Raw genomic sequence first — 24,051 nt, 5'->3', positions numbered from 1 at the left:
TCACATTTCCTCAGTGCAGCCTACGGGGGTTCAGGAGAAGAAGGGGAGGAGGAGCAGAGGGAGGCACCAGGGTGTGTGTATGTTTACATGCATGTGTGTGCATGGGTGTGTGTGTCTGCTTGTGCCTCTGTGTGTGTCAGCAGCCACTTTGTAGTGAGACTCCCTCTTGACCTGGGCCCCTCCACATGGGGTTTGTATTGATAGTGTTAGCTGAAAGGAGGCGAAAGTGAATGTTGTCCGAGCTCATTGGAATGACAAAGGGGGCATATGGTTGTGTGTGTGTTGGTGTATGGTCATGGCAGCCACCATATTCCTCTGTGCAGGGTTGCCAGGTGCTTCATGAACAGACCCACTGAGAGTCGACAAATCATGCACAAATCCAACAGACTGGCTCGTGGCTCTACTACCCAACAGGGGGTTATGTGTGGCTGTTTTTCTTCTTTTCCTTTCTTTTGCTGATTTTTCTTCTGAACAGAGTTATATAACAAGCCGCAAAAAAAGAAACCACACTAGAGATAAGTGTCAGACTGAGTCACTTGCTCATTATCTGTTAATCCTGCTAATCAGTAGCCCCCCTTTTTTTAAACACGGTAAAAACTCCACAGAGAACAAGAGAATAAAGATAACCGTATGTAGCAGCATTCCCTCCCACACAAAGCCACTTCTTCTGTCATGAATAGTCAGCTCCACCCTAATGACTATTCAATACAGTCTGCAGGCTGCAGATGAACGGCCAATCCACAGCAGCATCTGCTGCAGGCCTAAATCGCCAGACGCCAGCCTTGTAAGAGGGCCATTGCAGGCTAATTGAAAGACAGAGGCCATCACTCAAAGACAGTGTTTGTGTGTATATGTATGTGTGTGTTGAGAGGGAGACTTCACAGAGAGAACAGTGAAAGAGGAGAGAAAAGTGAAGAAAATAATTGACAATGGATGGAGTGAAAGAGGACTAGGGAATGAGGAGGAGAACGAAAGACATTCCTCCTCTCGGAAAGAACAGCTGACCTGTCAGCATTTGGTCTCGTGCGGCCATCTTGAAAAAGCCCCTGCGGGCATTGAATTAACACAACACAAACCCACTTTATGTAATGAGAGTGGCCCTGTGATCTTCTCATATTATAAATACGTGTTTGCATTATATAAGCTCCGGTGTTTATGCATCATTTATAAACCTCTCGTCAATGGTTAAAGCTTGAGGTGATCAGATAACACTGATGATGAAGGATCACAGGTTAGAAAATGTGAAGCAGGTGATTGCAGCCAGCAACAAACAGTAAGTAACAAGTCATAAAAATCCAGTTTGATTTACAATGTTATATATGAGTAATCAACAGAAATGCAGCTGGTATTTACACTTGTGTATATGACAAATTGGATTTTCGGTTGTTTTCCACCTCAAGGTCTCTTTATCCTCCTTTGCAAGTCTTTGCATCAAATAAGTATAAAAAGGGAAAAAAACAGCCTCCACAAACAAAAACTACAGGATTGTTGTCATAATTCTCCCCAGTTCTCCTCTGGCAGTTTTTATTACCAAAGGCTTTGAATAATCTTTTCCACCCTGCCCATTCCAAATAACACAATCCTTCAGCATCACTGCTTACTGTGTTTTATGGTGAAGTGTAGATGAGAAAGAAGGAACATTCAAATGAAGCACTATCTGCTGCCGGTCTATGGCATCCATAGTGGAGCGGAGGGATTCATCAGCCGCCTGAGAATCTGGGAGCAAAGGGAAATAAGCGTGTGAAAGCGTTTGCTGTAAAAGTATAAAACTAGCTGTCTTGAAATAAAAAGGAACAGATTGTGAAAGGAAGAATAAAAATGAGGTGAGACATGTTTTCAGTGAGGTTTAATGGTCAAAACTGGCATGGCATGGACGGTTTCTGATGGTCGCATATGTGCAGTTTCAGATTGTGCCTTCTGTAAATGAGGAAATGCTTATGTTCAGGCTGCGCCAACAACAAGTGTACAGGCCCCAAACCACACCAGCACGATCAGGAGCATGCAGCCATTCTGTAACTGGCTGGCAGAGCAGTGTGAGATGAGCAACTGTTCCACCAGGTAGGACACAATAAACAGATCTTATGGCCCCAGGTACAGTTGTTATTGTCATCGTAAGTAAACAAAGAATCCTGGCACACCTGACACCAGCTAATATTCGGTATTACTACAGCCAGAGACCCCTAAGAAGGTTTCTTCTAGAAGAGAAGAAGGAAATAACTCAGCATTATGCACCCCACATGGGGTAACTTTTGTGCTTCTTATATTTCTTGGGCGACTGTGCACCTGTTTTTTCTTTTCGTGCCTCGGGGATAATGCCATGACTTGTAATTTATTGACTGTTGTGTCTGTCCCCATTTTATGTTCCTTTTTATTTATTTGTGCAGGTTGTGTGTTGATAATCTGTCATTTTTAAAGGGACTGTTGACCCTTTTTTTTTTTTTAATTGGAATATTGACCAGTAGAGAAAAGTAACTTTATATTACTGGCATAAGTTTGAGGGCATTTGCTGAAATTTGCACTTTTTCTACTTTCCAGAGATAAATCATTTTTATTTTTTCATATTTATTAGACAGACACATTAGCATTTATGGACAAAATATTATTAAATAGCAAATGAAATATTTCAGAAAAAAATTATTCTTTTGCCCCTTTTAATGTCCAACGAATTTTAATCACAAAATTATGTTTTACAATATTTCCATAATTAACATTTTGAATGCACAATTTTAAATTATTGTGAACCAACTCAAAGTAGTACTCAAAGCTTAAATTTATTTAGTTTTTAACAACAACATATTTTTTCAATGACAGTACCTGACCCTTTGTTTTTATACATAAGAAGTTTACTTCAGAGATGTCACTGATAGCAATAATGATGAATTTTGGAACTTTATGTTACACAAACATATGAAACTCTTATCTGATTTGTTAAGGTTATCCATTGTAACTGGTGTTATTAGGCCATCCGAGCTTTTCGCACCAAACGTGCACTCAGCTGAGTATTCAGGCTTTTTACTGCTTTGTACGTTTAGTTTTTAATTCAGATTTTTTTAAATATGTGTTATTATCACACTCTGAAATATATCTTGTTGCACTTTACCCATCCATGTGCCACTACTGTATTGTTTGTTTTTTTGTTGCTGCTGTTTTTTATTTTGCACACTGCAATAGATTTATGTGTTAAATATCTGAAAATCTTGACACTTGAACGCTAGACTAGCTAAATATCACTGGTGATTCGGGAGACCTCACCCTTAAATAGAATTCATGTGAAACTCAACAGTCTGCTGAGTGACACGGTGCAGTATCATAGTGATAATGGTGCTGCTTAAGAGCCACTGTTGCTGTTCCAGCAGCACTGGCACTGCACTGTGAGGCAGGAAAAGCCGGGCCATTGGGGATTTGTCAGAGGCCTGTTATTACATCTCTAGTCACATAAAATATGGCTGCCTCTCTAGAGATCCAGCTGCCAGATAAATCCACTCTCCTCCAACCAGACTGGCCCTGGCGATGAAACCATCCAATAGGGTACCTCAGCGAGTGACCTCTGGTAATGACGTGTGATTTATACAGTACATGCTTTAAACAGAGAGACACATTTGAGCCAGGTTATCTCTCCCTCTCTCTATGTATCTATATCTGGTGTCATGTGAGATAACTGGCAGGCCTTTGGGAGACGAGGGAGACATGACACTCGTCTTTGGGGTCTCACAAAATGGCTACAATGTGGACAGTTTCCCCTGCAGCTGTCTAATCGCAGCCTAAGCCTGCAGTGAGCACTGTGTCTCCTCCTGCATGAGGTCACTAACACATATTGCAGGGTGGCACTTTAAGCTAACAGACCGCAGTGTGGATGGCCTAAATCAACACCTGGTTGGGAAGTAACAGAGCTATTATATTCTGTATGCATTCATACATGTCAAGGAGCAGTAGATGAAGATATTCAGAGTGCATTAAACTAATACTGCTGGATTACAGTAAACCAATGTTTTCAGTGTTTATTACAGATATCAATTCAATAACCATTTATTCCAATCTAATCAAAATTATAAAGCCAACATTAAGTTTTGGCTAATAAGAACATAAAGTGTGGATAGAGTAATTTTTAGGACAGTCACTGATGCAGTTTGTACTGCCAAGAAATGTCCACTGCACAGTCTAGTAACTTAAGAGATTAAGTTCTCCGGCTAAAGGAGAGCCGAGAGGCAGGACATGTCATTGACCTTGGCAAGCAAGACACTGCAATGATGACACACCACTGCAAATATCTGTCTTTAATAAACAGGAGGGCATAGCACTGAACCAACACCATGATCCACCACAGCTTAGCTGGATAGAAAGAGACACATGTGAGGTAAAGTGGAAAAAATAAGGTGACTATATATTTTCCTTAATTATATAATTTCCTACAAATTAAACATGTTTCATTTAATTCATTAATGGATTTTTGGTCATATTTTTAGTAATAATAAAACTATCTAATGTTAATTCTTTTTGGCTGGGTTATTGCAACATTGTCTGTTTGTTAGCAATGGCTAATGTCCCTTCATATTACATACATCAATCAAACTCTGGTTTAAAAGCATTTAAGTTCATGTACATATTATTTTTAGGCTGCCAATGTTTTATTGTTTTTTTTTTATCTATTGGTCTCTCTATAATATTTACGTTTAAATAAAAGAAACTGGAAGAAAATGTGTTCAAAAATAGCTCCTTAAATTTCAACAAGGATCTAAAGAACAGTGACCTCTGAAATTAGATCTTACCCCCCACCAGCAGCAAATATAAACTGTCTGCCTGATTTTTATTTCTTTTCTTTTTCTTTTTACAATCTGGTGAAGTTAAACTGGTCACATCATTGAAAGTCTTTTGCAAACTAACATTGTTTTTCTTTTCTTTTTTTAAATCTCTTAATCTTTAAAAAATTAATAAATCTTAAATGCACAATTTGTTAAGAACAAATATTTTATTTTAATATAAATATAATAGATGAGGAAGGGAGCAGGCTCATTTAAAAATATATATTTCACATCCAATTTCTTTTTCTTTTTCCTTCTGCTCATCGTGGTTTACATTTTTGTCTTCACCGCCATATATAAATGATATAAATGATAACCTGAATATACCTTTACTGGCAATACAAGCTGCCTAAATAGAAAAATAAGGTAATTTTAGAAAACACAGTCACCTAAGAATTTAATAAAACAGCTGAAAATAAAAATCCAAATATAAAAAACAACAATCTTGTACTAATTTTCTTTCTGCACCACGACCGTCATAATTCTAGATATGGTCATAATTTACAGGCACTTCCATCACCGAAATCTATAATCACCACGATACTGATTTACTGCATCTTCGTTAGCTGTTAAAGTAAATAAATACTCTTTATTGTAACAAACATGATACGCAATTAATAGCGACAGAACTAATAGACTTAAAATTCCCCTATCCGCAATGTATTTGTAATTAACTCAACTTTGTTCATTTAAAGGACTAAAGGAGAAGTTAAACAGACTATTGTGAAACAAAAAACTATTTTTTTACCTTTTAAAACCACATATTTAAAATCTGAAGTTTAATTCTAAATTAAAACAAACACTTTGCCGCACTATGCAAAATACCCTGCCGTCGATCTGTGTCCAGTGCCAAAATAAACCCATTCTGTCAAACCTGGAGGATGCGAGGAGATTTGAGAGGAAATGAAATATTTCTCGGAAGATATAAAAGGAGCCTTTTCGCCTGAGTTATGGCCCGGATTTGGCGTTGCTGAGAGGGATGCATGCTGCTCCTTCTATCTCGCCCCAGACGAGGTATCATCAGAGCTGATATATAGCCCAGCTCTACATTACCTTTACAAAACAAAGGATCATCCACGCTTTGGGAGGAACGTATTCTTCTGACTAAAGCTGCGGAATCTGTAACTGAGTCGACTTGTTTTTTTGTTGTTTTTTAACCATCCAAATAGTCCAAATACTTTAAACAAACCTGCTGCTGAACTTAACTTTTAAAGCGTTAAAATTGGCTAAAGATTCTGATGTCTCTCAACCCTTCTTCCTTTTTCTTCCTCTCCCTCTCTCTGAGCTTCCCCTTATTTATCCCATATACCTATTCTGGTATCTCACCACACGACTAAATTAGACCAAAGATGATAAGAGCACAAAGCATTATAATTCCGCCCGGCTCCTCCTCCTTCCAGCCATGCGTCCTAATTAATGGGACACCCCCAGTTGCAAAAAGCCCTGCACTGGACTGCAACATAGTCAAAGAGTGAAAGGGAAGAGGGCGAAAGTGCCACTGGAGATAATTGATTACCCACCAATCAATGATAACTTGTTAGTAATCGTCAACTCTTTGGACCTCGCCATTTTCAGGGAGGCATCTCACTCCTGCGGACTTGCTGCTCGCGAGGATCGACACTTTGAACGCATCCCATTTTGGAATAAGATTTTCTTTCCCTCAATCTCCCCTCCTTATCTTTGTTTTTTTTTTCTACCTCCAAACTGTTATGTGACTTTTTTACCCTCGATACGTTCGCTCGTTTGTAACTGCTTAATACTTCAACCAAGTCCTATAAACTCTGCGTACAACCAATGATGACATCCAAAGAAGTCGCCAAATGTGATGCAGTGGAAAACAGGAGGCGAAGTCCGCTGGACCACTTGCCGCCTCCTGCAAACTCCAACAAGCCGCTGACCCCATTCAGCATTGAGGACATCCTGAACAAACCATCTGTGAAACGAAGTTATACAATTTGCGGCACAGCTCATCTAATTTCGTCTTCTGAGAAACATCGTCCCTCCAGCATCCCTCTGTCCAACCGGGGACTCCTCACCCAAACCTCCCCGCTCTGCGCGCTGGAGGAGCTGGCCAGCAAGACCTTCAAGGGGCTGGAAGTCAGCGTTTTGCAGGCTGCCGAAGGTAAATCTACAAGATGAAAAAAAGCACGACAAACACGTTTTGACTAATACGCCTGGAACTAGATTTTTAAACAACAAAAATTCGCTCAAACGTGTTTATTCAATAGCTCGAGACACTCTTTTCCAATTTAAGTGCGCATATTTTCCTTTTCACATATATATCTAAAAAAAAAAAGGTGCGTTATTTTTTCCTGGGCCGCTCTTATCACCAGAGCCCTTTCTTTAATTTTATGGCCTCGTGTAAAGAGGAAGACCAATTGTCTGATGTTCAGTATTTCCCAGTGGTGTCTGTGTAATATTGTTGTAACTGTCTACCTATTCCCACAAGGACTGAGAGGCATTTCTGTTTCAAAGACAGCATCATTTTCGTTGTTATGTCTGCGTTATGGGTACTTTTACGCGCATACTGCAGCAGTGCAGAAAACGCCCTGCACCTGTATCTATCAATGATTTTCACTCAGCCTCTCCTCTCCCTCACAGGCCGGGATGGGATGACTCTGTTCGGCCAGCGAACCACCCCGAAGAAGCGTCGGAAGTCTCGGACGGCTTTCACCAATCACCAAATCTATGAACTGGAAAAGCGCTTCCTGTATCAAAAGTACCTGTCCCCAGCCGACCGGGACCAGATCGCTCAGCAGCTGGGCCTGACAAACGCGCAGGTGATCACGTGGTTTCAGAACCGGAGGGCCAAGCTAAAACGGGATCTGGAGGAGATGAAGGCCGACGTGGAGTCGGCCAAGGCCATCGGCCAGGTCCCACTGGACAAGCTCGCCAAACTGGCGGACCTGGAGAAATGCGCCAATGGCACGCTGGGCCACCCGCGAGCCGAGTCCCCCGCGCGGGGAGGCCAGCAGGAGCACGAGCTCTCTCAGAAACTGAGGACGTCGCCGCTGTCTCCATTCTCAGACCACACAACTAGTAAAGAGTGCTCAGAGGACGAGGACGTGGAGATTGATGTGGATGACTGATGGCGCATCCAGGAGCTTGAAGGTCAAGAAACACAAAAAGACGATAAAATAATCCCGCGGAGGACTTGTAACTTACTGCTTATATTGTATACCATATCTCGGAACATGTACCAAAATGTAATGACTTTTATATTGGCACAGATACTATTCATAGTGAAGCATGAACACAGAACAAGAATTATGCAGTGATATTTTACAATGTATTCATTAGCAAACTGTTACTTCTTTCGATCAAAGCAATATGGTCTGAAATGACATGAGTAACTTATTTTTTTACAGTATAAACCAACACACACACACACACACACACACACACACACACACACACACACACACACACACACACACACACACACACACACACACATTGTTTTATTGCTTTTCCCGATAGCCCCACACATCACAGTGAAGTGCTCCAGTTTTCCATATTTTTGCACGTAAATGCATGATTTGATTTGTGATCATTATCTATTTATTTTTACTTTTTTAATTTAATTGCTTTTGTATTCTCTGCGAGCCAAATCGCGATTCAGTCACTTTGTCACTGCCGGCTCTTCTCCTCTACATTATCATTATCATTTGACTGTAACCCCTGGCTTCAGTTCATATTCTGCGTCCCGATGCTGCAGTGCATGATGAAGATGATGATGACGGTCGGAAAGGCAAAACTCGGACACTCACAGTTACAACGTGTTTTGTGGAAATGCTCGAGCGATGGCGAGAAACAGCGGTTGATATTGCGGTGATTTTGACAAGCTACTTTTTAGATTTATTGTTTGGATACAATAGATTTACAGTTATAAATTTGTTATGTTTTGTACACCTGTAAGTGCCTTTCTGAAATCAGGACATTATTTGAAAACCAATGCACAGACTGTAATGTATATAGGCTACTATGGGAATAAAATGGCTTTTCTGAATAATTCTTTTATGTTGCAGTTCTTGAAATATTGTTTAGGTTTTTGTTGTGGATATAATAGCCCCTTTTAATTTATTTATTGAGGGAAGAAAAATGATTTTAGAAACGGCTCCCCTTGCCAAATCTGGGCGTGTAAGCTCGTCAACAGCGGCCTATTTAGAGTTACTATTTTGTTCCTTTGTGTCCTTTTCTACTAAGATGCTCTAAACATTTTGTGGCCCGGAATCTCACATCCCCTTTCACATCCTAAATGCGTATCGTGGCTTCTTGACCCTTAGACGTGTTTCTCCATTCGTGGCAAAAATTTATGTGAGAAACACAAATCTGGTGCCGGAGAAAAAAAGACGAGGAAGCCACAAAAACACAAAGTTTTGGGCCAGTTTCCCCGGGCCTTTATAGACCTTTTTTGTTCTGCGGGACTGGGCCGTAATTTTGAGCGTAAAGCATGAAAAGTGGGGACAAATGAGCAGCGTTCCCTGATGGGACGAGCCACAAAGGAGCAGGGCCGGTCCCCCGCAGGCAGCAATACTGAGACAAGTGTGTCCCACCGCACAAAAAGGACGCAAACGTTTGGAAGCCATATGGTTTTTGAAATTTCCTCACAATTTCAGACAATTTGATGGATTGAGTTAACCCTCCTTTTAAACAGTTTAACTGGGTGCGAACAAAGGCCATAATGCCTACATAGACTCTCCCTTCATGAGGGCATCTGCGGCTATTAATGTCTAGCCCCTTTCTTTGCTTGGCGTTTTGAACAAGTCAATGAATTACAATGAAACTGCCCCTTTTTTGAGAGCCGCTTGTCTTTCTGCGCTTTTTAGCTTTGGAATAATATGTTTGACTTCTGTCCAAGAACGTTTTCTAAACAAGAAATGGATTTTTGTTGGAAGTGTTTTTAATGTTAAGTAGGGAGCCATAAAGAGTTTGGGCTGTGACATTTATGCCAAAGTCTGGTTAGGGAGTCCTTTGTTTGTTTTCTTCTCATCTCTTTTTTCTTGGTCTGCCTTTTTATTTCTTTTGTCTTTAAGGAGTTTAATGAAGCTGAAAACATGGTGATGTGAGAAAGAAAGAGTGTCCAGAAGAGAAGCTCAAAAGGCAAACTCCCATTTAACCCTCTTTGTTAACAGAAACGATAAGTAGAGCTGTCTTCTTGTTGATGTTTTATAGAGGTTGCTTTTTTATATTTTACTTTTATTTTAACCAAGTCAACCTAAATAAGCTAAATAAGTTTATAGGCCTGGGAGATGTTAATGTGACCAAAGCTTTTGTAAATTCTCTGTAGATAAATTAGAGTCTTTAAAAAAAATCATTAGCCTAAAATTTTCTTTAATGCCCTTATACTGCATTTATAAATAGTACGGTTTATAACAGGGAGCAAATACATGTGTTTATTAGTATAACAGCTCAAGTGGACTAACTGGAAGCTGATATATAAACTGATATTAACTTGCAGCCTAATAAACACGCTGATTATAACACAGAATATGCACAAAAGAAGAAATTTTAATTGCTGGCAAATATTGTACTGTAAAATTCACAGAATATTATTACAACTGCATTATATTGTTTTATAAATTATTTATAAAATGATTATGTGCACTTTATACATACAAAATAAGGCAGTAAGGTGGTGTACATAGTATTTATCAAGGTTTAAATTCTAGATAACACTTCAATTGAAAAGTACCTCCAAAAGAAAAAAATCAATTCAGTTCAATTATTCTGAAAATTGATCTGCAAATATGAACATGTCAGTCTTTAATTTATTTTGTGTATGTATGTGTGTGTGTGTGTGTGTGTGTGTGTGTGTGTGCTGGGAGGGTGGCGGGTGCCTATGTGCGTGCTCTGGAGCCTATTCTGAATCAAGCATATTTATGAAGGGAGAGAGTGTTAAGGCAGGTAAGTTTATGGATTTCACTTGCTTATTTTATGAGGGGTTGTCAGGCGGGCCCGGTGATAAGTAATACTACAGTCTGAGGGACCACTTCGTGGTAATTAATCTGGAGGTCTTAAGTGTATTTCAGTATTTCACTTCAAGATAGAAAAAATCACTACTTCAATCGTCCGGAAAATTGAAGTTTGATGCATGAGTCCCTACTGAAACAATAGTACAGCCCTCTCTCTTTTCATCTCTTCCCCTCCCCTTTTTATACTCTCTCCTTTATTATTTGCACCTTGTGGAAAACAGTGTCAGGGGCAAAGTGTACACTCATATTTGAGGGAATAGTCAGGTGACAGCAAAGAGAGCACTGAAATTAAATTGTTTAATGTTTACGACCTTGTTCTCATTTAAAAATATGGCACAAACTTAGAAGAAAAAGGTTTTTAAATCTATTGTTTGATTATTTAAATTAATTATTTGAATCCATAGGCTTCAAATAATCCTTGAATGCATTATTATTATTATTATTATTATTATTATTATTGTTGTTGTTGTTGTTGTTGTTGTTGTTGTTGATGATGAATAAGTATTAAAAAGGAGATCTGTAAATGACCTGATATTTGGCTCGAATTAAATGACTCTATATATCTAAATAGAGCCAAAATGTAGAGTTTTAATCATAGCCTTCCTGTGGAGCCAGTTAATACTTCAAACTTCAATTTTACGGGCGATTGAACTAAGCATGTTCCTGACAGAATTGATGTATGTATTAATTTCCTTTAACTGTTGATTAATTAGGCTGCGCTGAAGGCTCAAATGGAACGGTTTGTTCAGAAATTTGCATATTAATCAAATTCTAGTTGATCATTCAAATAATCAAGGCTGTGTGAAATCGGGGATGTAGCAAGAAAACATCAACTATATTTGGTCTGACTTATCTTCTGCTGTTTGTCCACTGTACTATAATCAGATAGAGTCAGTCGGCTTATTTGGACTAAATTGCTAATACAGAGTTTTGCAACAAATATACAGATACATTAACTCAAAGTGGGGAAAAAACAAAACCTTTGCGCTGCTGTGCTTTATAAATAAACAAGAATGGGAGACGTGGGTGGCAGAGAAGAAAAGTGTTGCATCAAGTACTGCATTTTATACATTTTGGATTCTTAAAATTAGAATAAAATTAGAATAATAAAGATTTTTACATATTGCCACAAGGCTGGGTTTTCAGAAGGCTGTTTCAGATCACAGGTGAATGATTTATGGTGGAGAAAGGATAATTTCAAAAATGTTTTGCAATTATAGTTAAGTGCTGTGACTCATCTAAAAGGTAATCAGAAGTCTGCAGGTAGATAAATTATAAACTATGTAGACCGCTTTACCTGAAAAAAATGTAGGAGTTATTAAATTCAATGATTCATGAAGTGTTTACTTTGGAGCTTTTCTTCAACTAGCGATGGTGGTGGTTGAAGTCTAAAATTAATATAGATTATGTTCCAACAGCATCTACTTATACTATTTAGAACGGATTTTTTAAGCAGAAACAATGCTGTAAAGAAACTCCTCTACACATTAAAAAAAATCATAAAATCCATTAGCAGCACATGAATATATGTCCCTGAAGGAAAGATGAAGCATAAAGTAAAGAAAATGTTAGATCTGTGGCCTCAGGTGGGAGTTATTTAGCACATGTATTGATGATTTCTGTGTGGTGCACAGAACAAAGCATGAAAAACTACAAGTGGGGGGAAAAAAGGTGAATAAAGTGCATTTTCACTAAAGTCATCTGGAAGCTCATCCAATTGTAAATATCTCATCATTTAATCATATGAGGTCAAAATACATTTGGGTGAACAAAAAGGAAAACAAAAGCAAAACAAACAAACTTACTATCCATACCGTTACATGCCAATTTAAGCCATCCTTTAAAAAAAAGTGTAGCTGATGACAAGCTACAAGCTGCAGCCAGCTCCAGCTTAGCTTCTGAGACAAACAGAGACACCTGCTGGTGTCAACGGGATAGTGACCTGCACTTCACTGAGCAGCAAACCAGCCATGCTGTGTGTAATGTGTCTGTGTGTGTATGAAAGAGTGTGTGTATGAGAGTGGTTGTATATTATAAAGCTGCGACTGAATTATCAAATATGATACATATTTTTAGATTGCTTTATTTGAACGATCAATATCAGGCTGGTGGAACAGTTCGTACAAGACTGGTAATGAAAACATAAAATTAGAGGTGGAATGTAATCGTAATGGTAAACAGTATGTAAAAAGACATAAAGCAAGATTTAAAAGGAAGCAGATATTGAGTATGTACCTCCATCGTCCTTAAGAAAATTGTGTTGTTGTTTTTTTAAAAATAAAAATAAAATAAATAACTAATAACATAAAAATAGTAATTTCTTGATTAGATGAGTATGAATTTAATAACTTGATTCCTACATCTTATTGACTCTTTCTCATTTCTCTAAGCCTTTCTTTCAGTGAATATCTCTTATCAGACTTACTAAAGAGCTAATGATGCCATATTGAGGATAATAACAGATTACTTGTTTTACTTCGTACACTTGCATGAAATCATCCTCATTTCCTGCAGTCTTACTACATCTTCACCTTGTAAAAATCCATCTAATGAGTTTCTACCCTGACATGCTCTTGGAATAATGAATGATATTAATACTACACACGCCTTGCGTGTTGAAAGAATGAGTGTTGATCTTTTAATATTTTCAAAATAGAAATACCTCAGGTATAAGTCATTCTTTCAAATGCATACATAAAGTGAAAATCCACAAGTGTAGCACTCAAGTATAACAAGTATGGTTGTGGGTTAATGAATGGTATTCGTACTAATTGGGCAGGTCAAGCGGTGCTTAAGTAAAAGTCAAGATATGAACCTATGAAAAGTGCTAACTGTCATATTTAAATTGTATAATACTGGATATTTTATGTAGTGTGAACTTGGGTATTTTAGACCACGTGCAATAATTCAACATTGCATGTGAATAACATTAAACCTTTGGTTTCATCAAAAATGTAACAATCACCTCATCCTCATCCTCTCACTACACACAGACTGTATTTCTTGGCCTTTCACAACCAGACATGCTTTCTGTTGTTTTCTTGTTAATATGCTGTAATGACTAGTTTCACGCTACTTTACCTGGCGTTTTTCACATTTATCACTTCTTTATCACCATTTCTTTTTCAGCCTCTCTCTTTTCAGTGTCTGTGATCTCATGTGTATATGACTATTTTCACGTGTACATGTTAGTTAGTGTTTGTATGCACATAAGAACATAATCGAGCACATGTGAACACACATCACATATATAAACACATTTAGAATAATGAAAAATATATTTACTATATATGAAATAAATGAAAATATTAAAATAGTATTAAATACATTAATAATATAAACACATTTATTAAGAGGAACCATTAGAATATCTGATAAACACAACTGTTCTAACATATATAGGTAAGTTCGGCAGTTAGAGTAACTAAAAATGCTTTTTCATAAACATTTAGTTTGTTTTTCAATATGTCAGCATTTTATCTGACATTAGAACAGAGATTATAAATGATATATATATATATATATATATATATATATATATAGTAAAATTTCACATGTCAGGCCTGTTACCGTGCAGTTTTATGAACCATATTCAACATCAGGTACTGCCATTGCCCATCTTAGCAATCTCTATATACTCATTATGATCAAATGCTAAACATCAACTCCTGTGGCAAGAGTTCTGAGACAATCAACACTTAAACAGCCCATTGTATCTAACGGTCTAATCAGTTTTTTCTGAGTTGATCCTACATAATCGTGTCAGCGGCCCAGTGGCAATTTGATGTTGTCACTGAGAAGGAGTTAATAAAATAAGTAAGCAATAAATAAGCGTCTATCTAAATGTTTTCCCTCTAAAATATGTGGCCCTCCTTTGGGACACGTTTAATCAATAATTAACCTTTTTTTTTTAAATTTATTTGAATTCGTCATTATTCAATACTTTGTTTTTTAACCAATTTTACCATATAATTTATTTTTGCTTTGGTTGATAGTCTGTAGGGTTTAGACTTTTTATGTATTTTTTTTCTATTAAAGAGGGAAAAACAGCCCCTCGGTGTTCATGGCTCTGTAAAGATGTTTCAGTACTTACCCTTGCTTTCATGTGGGAAGACGGATACCTGGTGGGATCTAAAACTATGCAAAAACTCGTTTACAAACGTTTTAACAAGCTTGCGCATTTTAGCGCAACAATGGCGCTCACCAACATCCTCTCTGTCGCGGATGATACGTCATCAAAGTTGGCGGTATTTTGAAAAGCGAGTAGCGTCTAGTGTTGTGGTCCGTGAAGTAGGGAACTGTTGTTAAACATGGTAAGACTGATCGTCGTCTAAAAAAAAAACTCTCGTCATTTACACGTGCTTAATATAACGCACGATATTATATAATGTTTACATGCCTTGCTAACGTGTGTTTACGTACATTCAACTTTTCACCTTAGCCTGTAGCTAACAAGCTCTAGAAGAAATTGTACCTACTTGCACCGCTCCAGTTTTTCTTTAGATTAAAACGTACACGAATCTGCGTCTTTGTTGTTTACGTGTTCAGGCAGACGGTCGGGCAGCAGCGCAGCTGTCAGAGGCCGCCCAATCTGAGCTGCTGGACATTTGTGAGGAGCAGTTTGCGCAGCTGGAAAAGGTACATGTGAATCCAGTGTGTCCAAAAACTTTTTGTCTTACCATACATATTGTTTTGGGGGGATTGGGATAGTATGGAGCTACTGCAACAAGTGGGGTGACCAAGAGGTGGTACAACGTGAGAAATATATTACTGAAGTTGATATGATTTTTTTCCCACTTTTATTTTCACACAAATGTTTCTACATAAGATTCAAAAAGTTGATTCTGTTCTTGAAGAAGTCACTTGGATTAATGATGAAACAGTTCTGCTAAAAACTACATTTTCTTAACTGGTTGACTGAGCATGCATCAAGATATGCAAGTTAAGGTTTTGGCAAAATTTGTTCAGAGTTACTACATTATAATTCAGTACATTTTTCCACTTTCTTGTATAATTAGAAAAATACTATGAATAGAAACTAAATATTTTTTCCATAGTCTTATATGATAGGCCTATGCTCTGTTGTTTAGCTGTTAACACTCTTACCTGTTTTGTTTTTTTTATCTTAGATTTGGTTCTTTCAGGTAATCATCATTAGGTTTCAGTGTCGATGCATTCAGAGATCTTTTTCTTGAACCACATTTCTTCTGAGAATCAAAATAGTTGACTAGGCTAGTAAACTAGAACCAACCAAAATCTGACCACATCACATATGTAAATGTGTAGATACTTTATCTCTAGCCCCTTGTCACACACTTTGTGATAAATGGGTAAAATGATAAACTGTGTTTGTCTTACAGCTTCAGAATGAGATTATACTGTGTGAGCCAGATTTTTGTGAGAATCCTCAAGAACAGGTGAGATGATTGTTTCCAAATGTTCACTTGTTCATTGCTTTCGCTGCTTTAACCTCCTAAGATCCAACCTCTTTCTCTTTGCTATTTGGGCTGATTGGGACCTGATGAATGTAAAAACAAAGAATTATCTTTTTACCTGATTTTCTCTGCAAGGACCTGATATCCACATATGAGGACGTTCAAATTAAATTTCAATAGGACAGTGGCAATATAATGTCCTCGTAAGTGGACATCAGGCCCTTGTAGAGCAAAATTTAGAATTGTGGTCTAGACAACCGAAAATGTGATGTCCACATATGTGGACGCCAGGTCCTAGGAGGTTAATGTTACAGAAAAAATGTGGAAATCCTTAATTTTAAATATCTGAGAAAATTCATATCTTTTTTAACATGGTTTTTAACATTTGTCAGTTTTTTTTAAATGTGGTAGAAAATAACTGTAAGAAAAAAAAAGTATATACTCCATCACAGACCCGATATGTGAGTAATTCCAGTTTGTTACCTGAATGATGCATAAACATTACAATTTTCACCAGATAAACCATGCTAATCTCCATAGTAATACTCTTGCCTACTTTATTTAGGCTCCAGTAGCTTCTGATTCTCCTAATAGCCTGATGTCCGTGTATTAGGAACAATTAGGAGCTTTTGGCTCGTAGTTGGTATTGTAAATTGGAACTGTGATAAAGTATTGCAAACTCTCTTTTGTTGCGGTTTTGGTCTGAGTTTCAAAATTGTTACACCTCTGGCATTTCTTTACGTGTGTGCTGATTAATTGGATGATGGTTACGTCAGTGGGTTCCTTTGGCCTATCAGCAAATAAAATATCTTAATCAATTGCAGCCATTACATTACAGCATCAAATTTGTCTTTGTACGCGATCATTCAAAGAGGTTTCTTTATTTTCCCAACACAAACAAGAAAATGAACAACAAAAACTAAATAATAGAAAATGCCAACAAAACATTGGATTAATCATCAGCCATACTGCAAATTTCAAGCAGCTACCAGCCCAGAATTTCACAATCTTTGCATCATTAATATTAACATCTTTTACATGTATCATGGTTACAGGACATATGAATTTTGCATAAAATGACTTAATGAAGAGGCCAAGATGGCACTTTTGGTTTCCGTTGATGCTCAAAATTAGCATTAATCATAAACATGTTGTATGTGAAAGGTGTTTACAGAGGCAAGATACGTTACAAAAAGAGCAATTAGTTTTAATAGTTTGTATAGTCATAAACAGCTCATTAGTGCTATTCAAGCAGTAAAAAAATGTAAACATTGTGAGCATCAGCAGTGGCAACACTAAAAGGAACAGCTGAGTGTGCTTTAAATGGTGAGGTTAGAGACTCCAGCTGGCAATAACATAGCATTTCATGCCTGGTCAAATGCACCCTTGGCTCCATAGTGTAGTAGTTTACACATTTGCTTAACAAGCAAAAAATCCCATGCTTGATCCCAGGAGGAGATGCACATCTCTTTGGAGTTGCGTCAGGATGGGCATCCGGTGTAAAAACCTGCCAGATTAAATATTTGTAGAGCTTCCTGCTGTGCCGACTCCTTGTAAATCAGGGAGCAACCAAGAGTAGCTGCTGATAAAGTGAGTTTTGTGTTTGTTTGTTTTTTATGTCAGACAGCTTCACTGTGGCTCATCATTGTAATTTCTATTCCTCGTGACTGTTTTTCCTTCTATAGTCAGTAAAAAGACTGATTGCAACAGAAGCTGAGCTGAAGCAGTGGTCGACAGTGGAACCACAATGTAAGTTATCAGTTCTGGTCAACTGGTGATTTCAGGTTTCTAAAAAAAAAAAAGAAAGAAATCATAAATGTTGTGTACTTTATCTTTTAATACAATTGACCTTTTTTATTTTTCATGCAGTGCTGGCAGAAAATTCTGAGATTTTGCTCGAAGCAGGAAAAGAAGAGGTGTGGTTAAGTTAAACAGTGAACTATTGCTTTTGCTCATTTACATGCATCACTCACTTTATGTAATCTTTACTTTTTCCATAGATGCACAAGCTGTGCTCTGAACTTGAGATGGTTGCTTCCTGTTTTGAAGCCAAAAGAGACAAACTGAAAGAGACTAAGGAACTGTATGTAACACTTTTGTTACACTGTACATATTACATTATTTACTGTCCTTCTTCTGGTTTTATGGATGCCTTTCAGGATTGGATGAAGGAGACCATCCAGAGACTTTCCCTTTGCTATACTTTGTGTATAGTTGTGAAAATGTGATGCTTGTGTGTTTGTTGTTAGTGAGCTAAAATGGCTGGAGGAGAAGAAACAGGTGCTGGCTGCTGCCAGTGGTCACAGTGAACGACTTCAAATTGAAAAGGAGAAGTTGTCAGAACATACGTGAGTAGGATGGCAGCGTCACACTAAACCAAAAGGGATCAGGTGTTTATTTACACAGAATAGAGCAGAAAACAGAAATGCTTCAAGGGTAATATAAATTAATTCAGTTGAATGAAATTTTATTTATACAGCGCCAAATCACAACAGCAGTCGCCTCAAAGTGCTTTATATTATAAGGTAGACCCTACACTAATACATACAGAAAAAAACCCAACAATCGTATGACCCCCTATGAGCAAGCACTTTGGCGACAGTGAGAAGGAAAAACTCCCTTTTAACAGGAAGAAACCTCCGGCAGAACCAGGCTCGGGGAGGGGCGGGGCCATCTGCTGCAACCGGTTGGGGTGAGAGAAGGAAAACAGGAAAAAAGGCATGCTGTGGAAGAGAGCCAGAGGTTAATAACAAGTATGATTCATTGCAGAGAGGTCTATTAACACATAGTGAGTGAGAAAGGTGACTGAAAAGGAAATGCTCAATGCATCATGGGAATCTCCCAGCATCCTACGTCTATTGCAGCATAACTAAGAGAGCATTCAGGATCACCTGATCCAGCCCTAACTATATGCTTTAGCAAAAAGGAAAATTTTAAGCCTAATCTTAAAAGTAGAAAAATAAATCTTATAAACTTAGAAGAAGAGTGAAATGTTGATGCATGTGCATGCATTCTACAGGATACTGCAGGACATCAAGGAAAAAATACAGAAAATGAAGGTCTACCAGGAAAGGCTGATGGAGAGCTTGGCGTACATCCTGGAGAAGCACGTTCCTCTCCCTCAGGAGGATTCCAGTACAAACAAGAAGAAGAAGGTGTAGATTATGGCTTTGCATGTGAAAAGTGCCTTATTATGAATTCATTGCACCTTACAGTCTTTTATCTTAATTTTCAGAACGTTCCTCATGAGATTCATGAAAACTTGATTTCACTCAATGAAATTCTGGAGGTGAGTTTTCTCATACAAAAAAACGAACTGTTTAACTCAAGTTTTTTTATGTAATCAAAAAAAATCTCAGTATTTGGCTTTGGACAGGTAGGTGAATGAAACAGGTGATGAGGTTTGATATTGAGGAGAGAAATGTGAAAGGAAAGATGGACCGCATAGAGGCCCCCTGTGTTGGTGTCAGGAGAGAATGTAGCTTGGCAGCATTGGATGGTAGTCTGTATGATGACTTTGGGCATGAAGAAGAGGAAGCGAGTGAAGGGAAGTTGAAGTTGAAGAAGGAAGAATGTTGTGGAGAGTGCAGGAAGGGGTTGAGGCAGGCTGTCAGTGGTACGGAAGTGTTGCCAGATGGCTGGCAAAGTTGAGCTAATGTTCTGGGGCAAACTGCCCAAAGGGTATCCTCTGGGCAGAAGAAAAAGGACAAGGACACTTGGTTTTGGAAGAAGGAAGTAAAAAAAATCTGTTCAAATGCAGAGGTTAGCAAAGAAAAAGTGGGATAGTCTGGGAGATGAAGAAAATGGATGAGTGCTGGGAGGTTAACAATGAGAGAAGTGGCAAAGTACAAGGCTTGAGTTATATATGAGGCTGGACACTAAGAAAGGTGAAAATGACTTGTATGAAGCATGTGATGTGATATGTAAGACGTTATCACAGAAATGGAAATGTGCTAACAATTGAAGAGAGTGTGGTGAGCGCCTGAAGGAGCTCATGAATGAAGAAAATGAGAAAACACAATCCTGAAGAGTAAGAGGATCCCTGAGGAATGAAGTACAGATTTTCAAGTACAAGGGTGATGTGCATCTCTGTAGCAATTATAGAGGGATAAAGTTGATGAGGCATACCTTGAAGATATGGGAAAGTGTTTTCGAAACTAGGTTGAGAAGAGAGGAGATGATTGGTGAGCAGCAGCATGGCTCCTTGCTCAGAAATAGCACTACAGAGTCAATGTTTGCTTTTATAGTATTAATGGAGAAATATTGAAGGTCGAAAGGAGTTGTACTGTGTGTTTGTATATCTACAAACAGGGTATGATAGGGTGCCAAGAGAGGAAGTGTGGTACAGCATGAGGAAGTCATGTGAGGCTGGTGCCAGACATGTACGATAACAGCCAGACCTTGGTGAGGTGTGCGGTAGGAGTGGAAGATGAGTTCAAGGTGGGGTGAATTACATTAGGGAATGGAGTAGTAAAACATTGATCAGGAAAAAAAACCTAAATTTTCATCCCAATATTTGAAATACTTCTGTTTTGAAGATAGCTTCACACATAGTGTTTCCTTTTTTCACATCAACCACTGACACTTTTGTATGAGACTGAAAAGTATCCTGGATATTGAGATAAATGATAGATTTTGCTGAAGATAATTTTATTATCTCTGATAAACCCCCCCAGTTATCAACCTTGACGAAAGAGCTGGCACTCCACCAACTTTTATGGAAAACACATCCTAAGAGATGTGGTTCTTTAGCTATGAGTCATTTCTTAATGGCTACTTTTCTTGGGACAATGCTTGATGGTAGCATCAGTGTTGTTAACGCTGTTCAGGTGGATGCCTTTTGAGGTATGCACATAGGAGAGCCATTTAACAAAACAGATATTTGACCTATTATAGTAGAATAAATATGTGTTTAATTATTAACAGCTGCATATTTCTTATGTCGACAAGTCAAATATAAATTAGCCCTACGTTTGTTGGCTGTGGTGGAACTGGAAATGAATTAATGTTACATTTTCTATAGAGATGCTGTTTAAGGCCCTATTTTAACCACACAAGTGCAAAGAAAGCAGCAGGTCTGACGCATGTGGACTGTGTGGGTGTGTCATGTTGCTTTTTGTTTATCAAAGTAAAAGGACAAAAAGGCTGACGTAAGTGCTATAAAAGCGAGAGTGTAGTGATTAATCGATTCACAGTAATGATCACCCGTGGCAGCAAAAGCTGATGTGTACCAAAAGGCATGATATCAACTTAACCTTTAGACCTGAGAGCAGCTTTTATGATTTTCTTTTTTTTTCTTTTTAACTTGTTCTGTGATCGAATGTTTCTGTTCTTGATAATCATGTAAATATCCTATATTTTTGTTAGTGGCCATCACCTATTCCTTCAATAAGTAAAGGAAGTAAAGGCAAAATAAAACTCTAAACTTATAAAACTGTTTAAACTTGTACCTTTACCGCAAATATGCTTCAGCCTGGTCTTCATCTCCCTTTTTATAAACCTGCAGATTCTCATGAACAAGGCTCTGAACACACCGCACGACCCCTATGTGGCGATAGATGACACATTCTGGCCACCGTATGTAGAAATGCTGCTCCGTTATGGAATTGCAGTGAGACACCATGAGAATAACTTTAAGATCCGCTTGGAAACCTTTTTCTGAAGCACTGGTGCATTAAAAATCTAAAGCACTGTGCTGAAACTGAGTCTGCTTGTGCAGGGAAATCATTATGCATGTTTTTGTAAGCTAGTAGGAAGTCCATGGTGGAGAAACAGTGATGCTAGGGTGTTTCTGAATTTACTAAATGCATGTGTAACATTTCTATGTAGATACTTTTTTATGGTTGTCTATTTAGACTTCTTAAATACTGTTTAGATAAAATGTCTTGTAAGCGCACCTATTTTTCTAGTTCTATTTTTACATATTCAAATGTTATTCAAATGTATGAGTGTTTTATCCAAAGTATGTGTTTCTAGAAATCCCATGTGTATGTCTGTTTTTCATGAGAATTCATATTTATCAGCATAAATTTAAATTAATCTTAATTTTGGTTTCATTTACCAGTTTTCTATTATGTTTGAAAATTAGGAAAATATGTTCAGTAATGGTGTGTGTGTGTGTGTGTGTGTGTGTGTGTGTGTGTGTGTGTGTGTGTGTGTGTGTGTGTTTATATATTTTCTTGTCCATAGTTTAATAAATTGTGGAAACTTTAGATGTGGGTGTTGCTATGTAATTATTGTTCCAAAGAAATTATCTCTGGGTATCTTCATACTGTTGTACGAAAACAACTAGCATAATGTAAATGTTTTAGTGAGGTGATCATTTAATCATGTTTAAAACTATGTTTGTACTTACAAACAATGTACAGAAAATAAAATACGAATTGACAAAGTGAAATCGTGCAGATATTCCACAAAATACAGGGAGTGCAGAATTATTAGGCAAATGAGTATTTTGTCCACATCATCCTCTTCATGCATGTTGTCTTACTCCAAGCTGTATAGGCTCGAAAGCCTACTACCAATTAAGCATATTAGGTGATGTGCATCTCTGTAATGAGAAGGGGTGTGGTCTAATGACATCAACACCCTATATCAGGTGTGCATAATTATTAGGCAACGTCCTTTCCTTTGGCAAAATGGGTCAAAAGAAGGACTTGACAGGCTCAGAAAAGTCTAAAATAGTGAGATATCTTGCAGAGGGATGCAGCAGTCTCAAAATTGCAAAGCTTCTGAAGCGTGATCATCGAACAATCAAGCGTTTCATTCAAAATAGTCAACAGGGTCGCAAGAAGCGTGTGGAAAAACCAAGGCGCAAAATAACTGCCCATGAACTGAGAAAAGTCAAGCGTGCAGCTGCCAAGATGCCACTTGCCACCAGTTTGGCCATATTTCAGAGCTGCAACATCACTGGAGTGCCCAAAAGCACAAGGTGTGCAATACTCAGAGACATGGCCAAGGTAAGAAAGGCTGAAAGACGACCACCACTGAACAAGACACACAAGCTGAAACGTCAAGACTGGGCCAAGAAATATCTCAAGACTGGTTTTTCTAAGGTTTTATGGACTGATGAAATGAGAGTGAGTCTTGATGGGCCAGATGGATGGGCCCGTGGCTGGATTGGTAAAGGGCAGAGAGCTCCAGTCCGACTCAGACGCCAGCAAGGTGGAGGTGGAGTACTGGTTTGGGCTGGTATCATCAAAGATGAGCTTGTGGGGCCTTTTCGGGTTGAGGATGGAGTCAAGCTCAACTCCCAGTCCTACTGCCAGTTTCTGGAAGACACCTTCTTCAAGCAGTGGTACAGGAAGAAGTCTGCATCCTTCAAGAAAAACATGATTTTCATGCAGGACAATGCTCCATCACACGCGTCCAAGTACTCCACAGCGTGGCTGGCAAGAAAGGGTATAAAAGAAGAAAAACTAATGACATGGCCACCTTGTTCACCTGATCTGAACCCCATTGAGAACCTGTGGTCCATCATCAAATGTGAGATTTACAAGGAGGGAAAACAGTACACCTCTCTGAACAGTGTCTGGGAGGCTGTGGTTGCTGCTGCACGCAATGTTGATGGTGAACAGATCAAAACACTGACAGAATCCATGGATGGCAGGCTTTTGAGTGTCCTTGCAAAGAAAGGTGGCTATATTGGTCGCTGATTTGTTTTTGTTTTGTTTTTGAATGTCAGAAATGTATATTTGTGAATGTGGAGATGTTATATTGGTTTCACTGGTAAAAATAAATAATTGAAATGGGTATATATTTGTTTTTTGTTAAGTTGCCTAATAATTATGCACAGTAATAGTCACCTGCACACACAGATATCCCCCTAAAATAGCTAAAACT

The 24,051-nt window shown here is 38.2% G+C and overlaps 2 protein-coding genes across 2 annotated transcripts; both read left to right on the top strand.

The window, feature by feature from the left end:
• The first annotated feature begins 6,223 nt into the window (after positions 1–6,223).
• lbx1b (ladybird homeobox 1b) lies at positions 6,224–8,183 on the top strand. The gene is made up of 2 exons (XM_005925026.2): positions 6,224–6,921; positions 7,401–8,183. Exons 1-2 carry the CDS (start codon positions 6,594–6,596, stop codon positions 7,886–7,888), a joined length of 816 nt encoding a protein of 271 aa, XP_005925088.1. The 5' UTR covers positions 6,224–6,593; the 3' UTR covers positions 7,889–8,183.
• A 6,791-nt stretch (positions 8,184–14,974) lies between these two features.
• Positions 14,975–22,607, top strand: cenpk (centromere protein K). The gene is made up of 10 exons (XM_005925025.3): positions 14,975–15,087; positions 15,323–15,412; positions 16,135–16,191; positions 17,895–17,958; positions 18,079–18,125; positions 18,210–18,292; positions 18,459–18,557; positions 19,229–19,364; positions 19,445–19,498; positions 21,716–22,607. The coding sequence occupies exons 1-10, from the start codon at positions 15,085–15,087 to the stop codon at positions 21,869–21,871; spliced, it is 789 nt and encodes a 262-aa protein (XP_005925087.1). The 5' UTR covers positions 14,975–15,084; the 3' UTR covers positions 21,872–22,607.
• Positions 22,608–24,051: the final 1,444 nt, after the last annotated feature.

The sequence above is a fragment of the Haplochromis burtoni genome, unplaced genomic scaffold, assembly GCF_018398535.1.
Source record: "Haplochromis burtoni strain Fernald_Lab_line unplaced genomic scaffold, NCSU_Asbu1 Contig_70, whole genome shotgun sequence".
Classification (NCBI taxonomy): Eukaryota; Metazoa; Chordata; class Actinopteri; order Cichliformes; family Cichlidae; genus Haplochromis; species Haplochromis burtoni.
The sequence above is the reverse complement of the archived record's forward strand: the minus strand, read 5'-3'. Positions and strand labels throughout refer to the sequence as shown.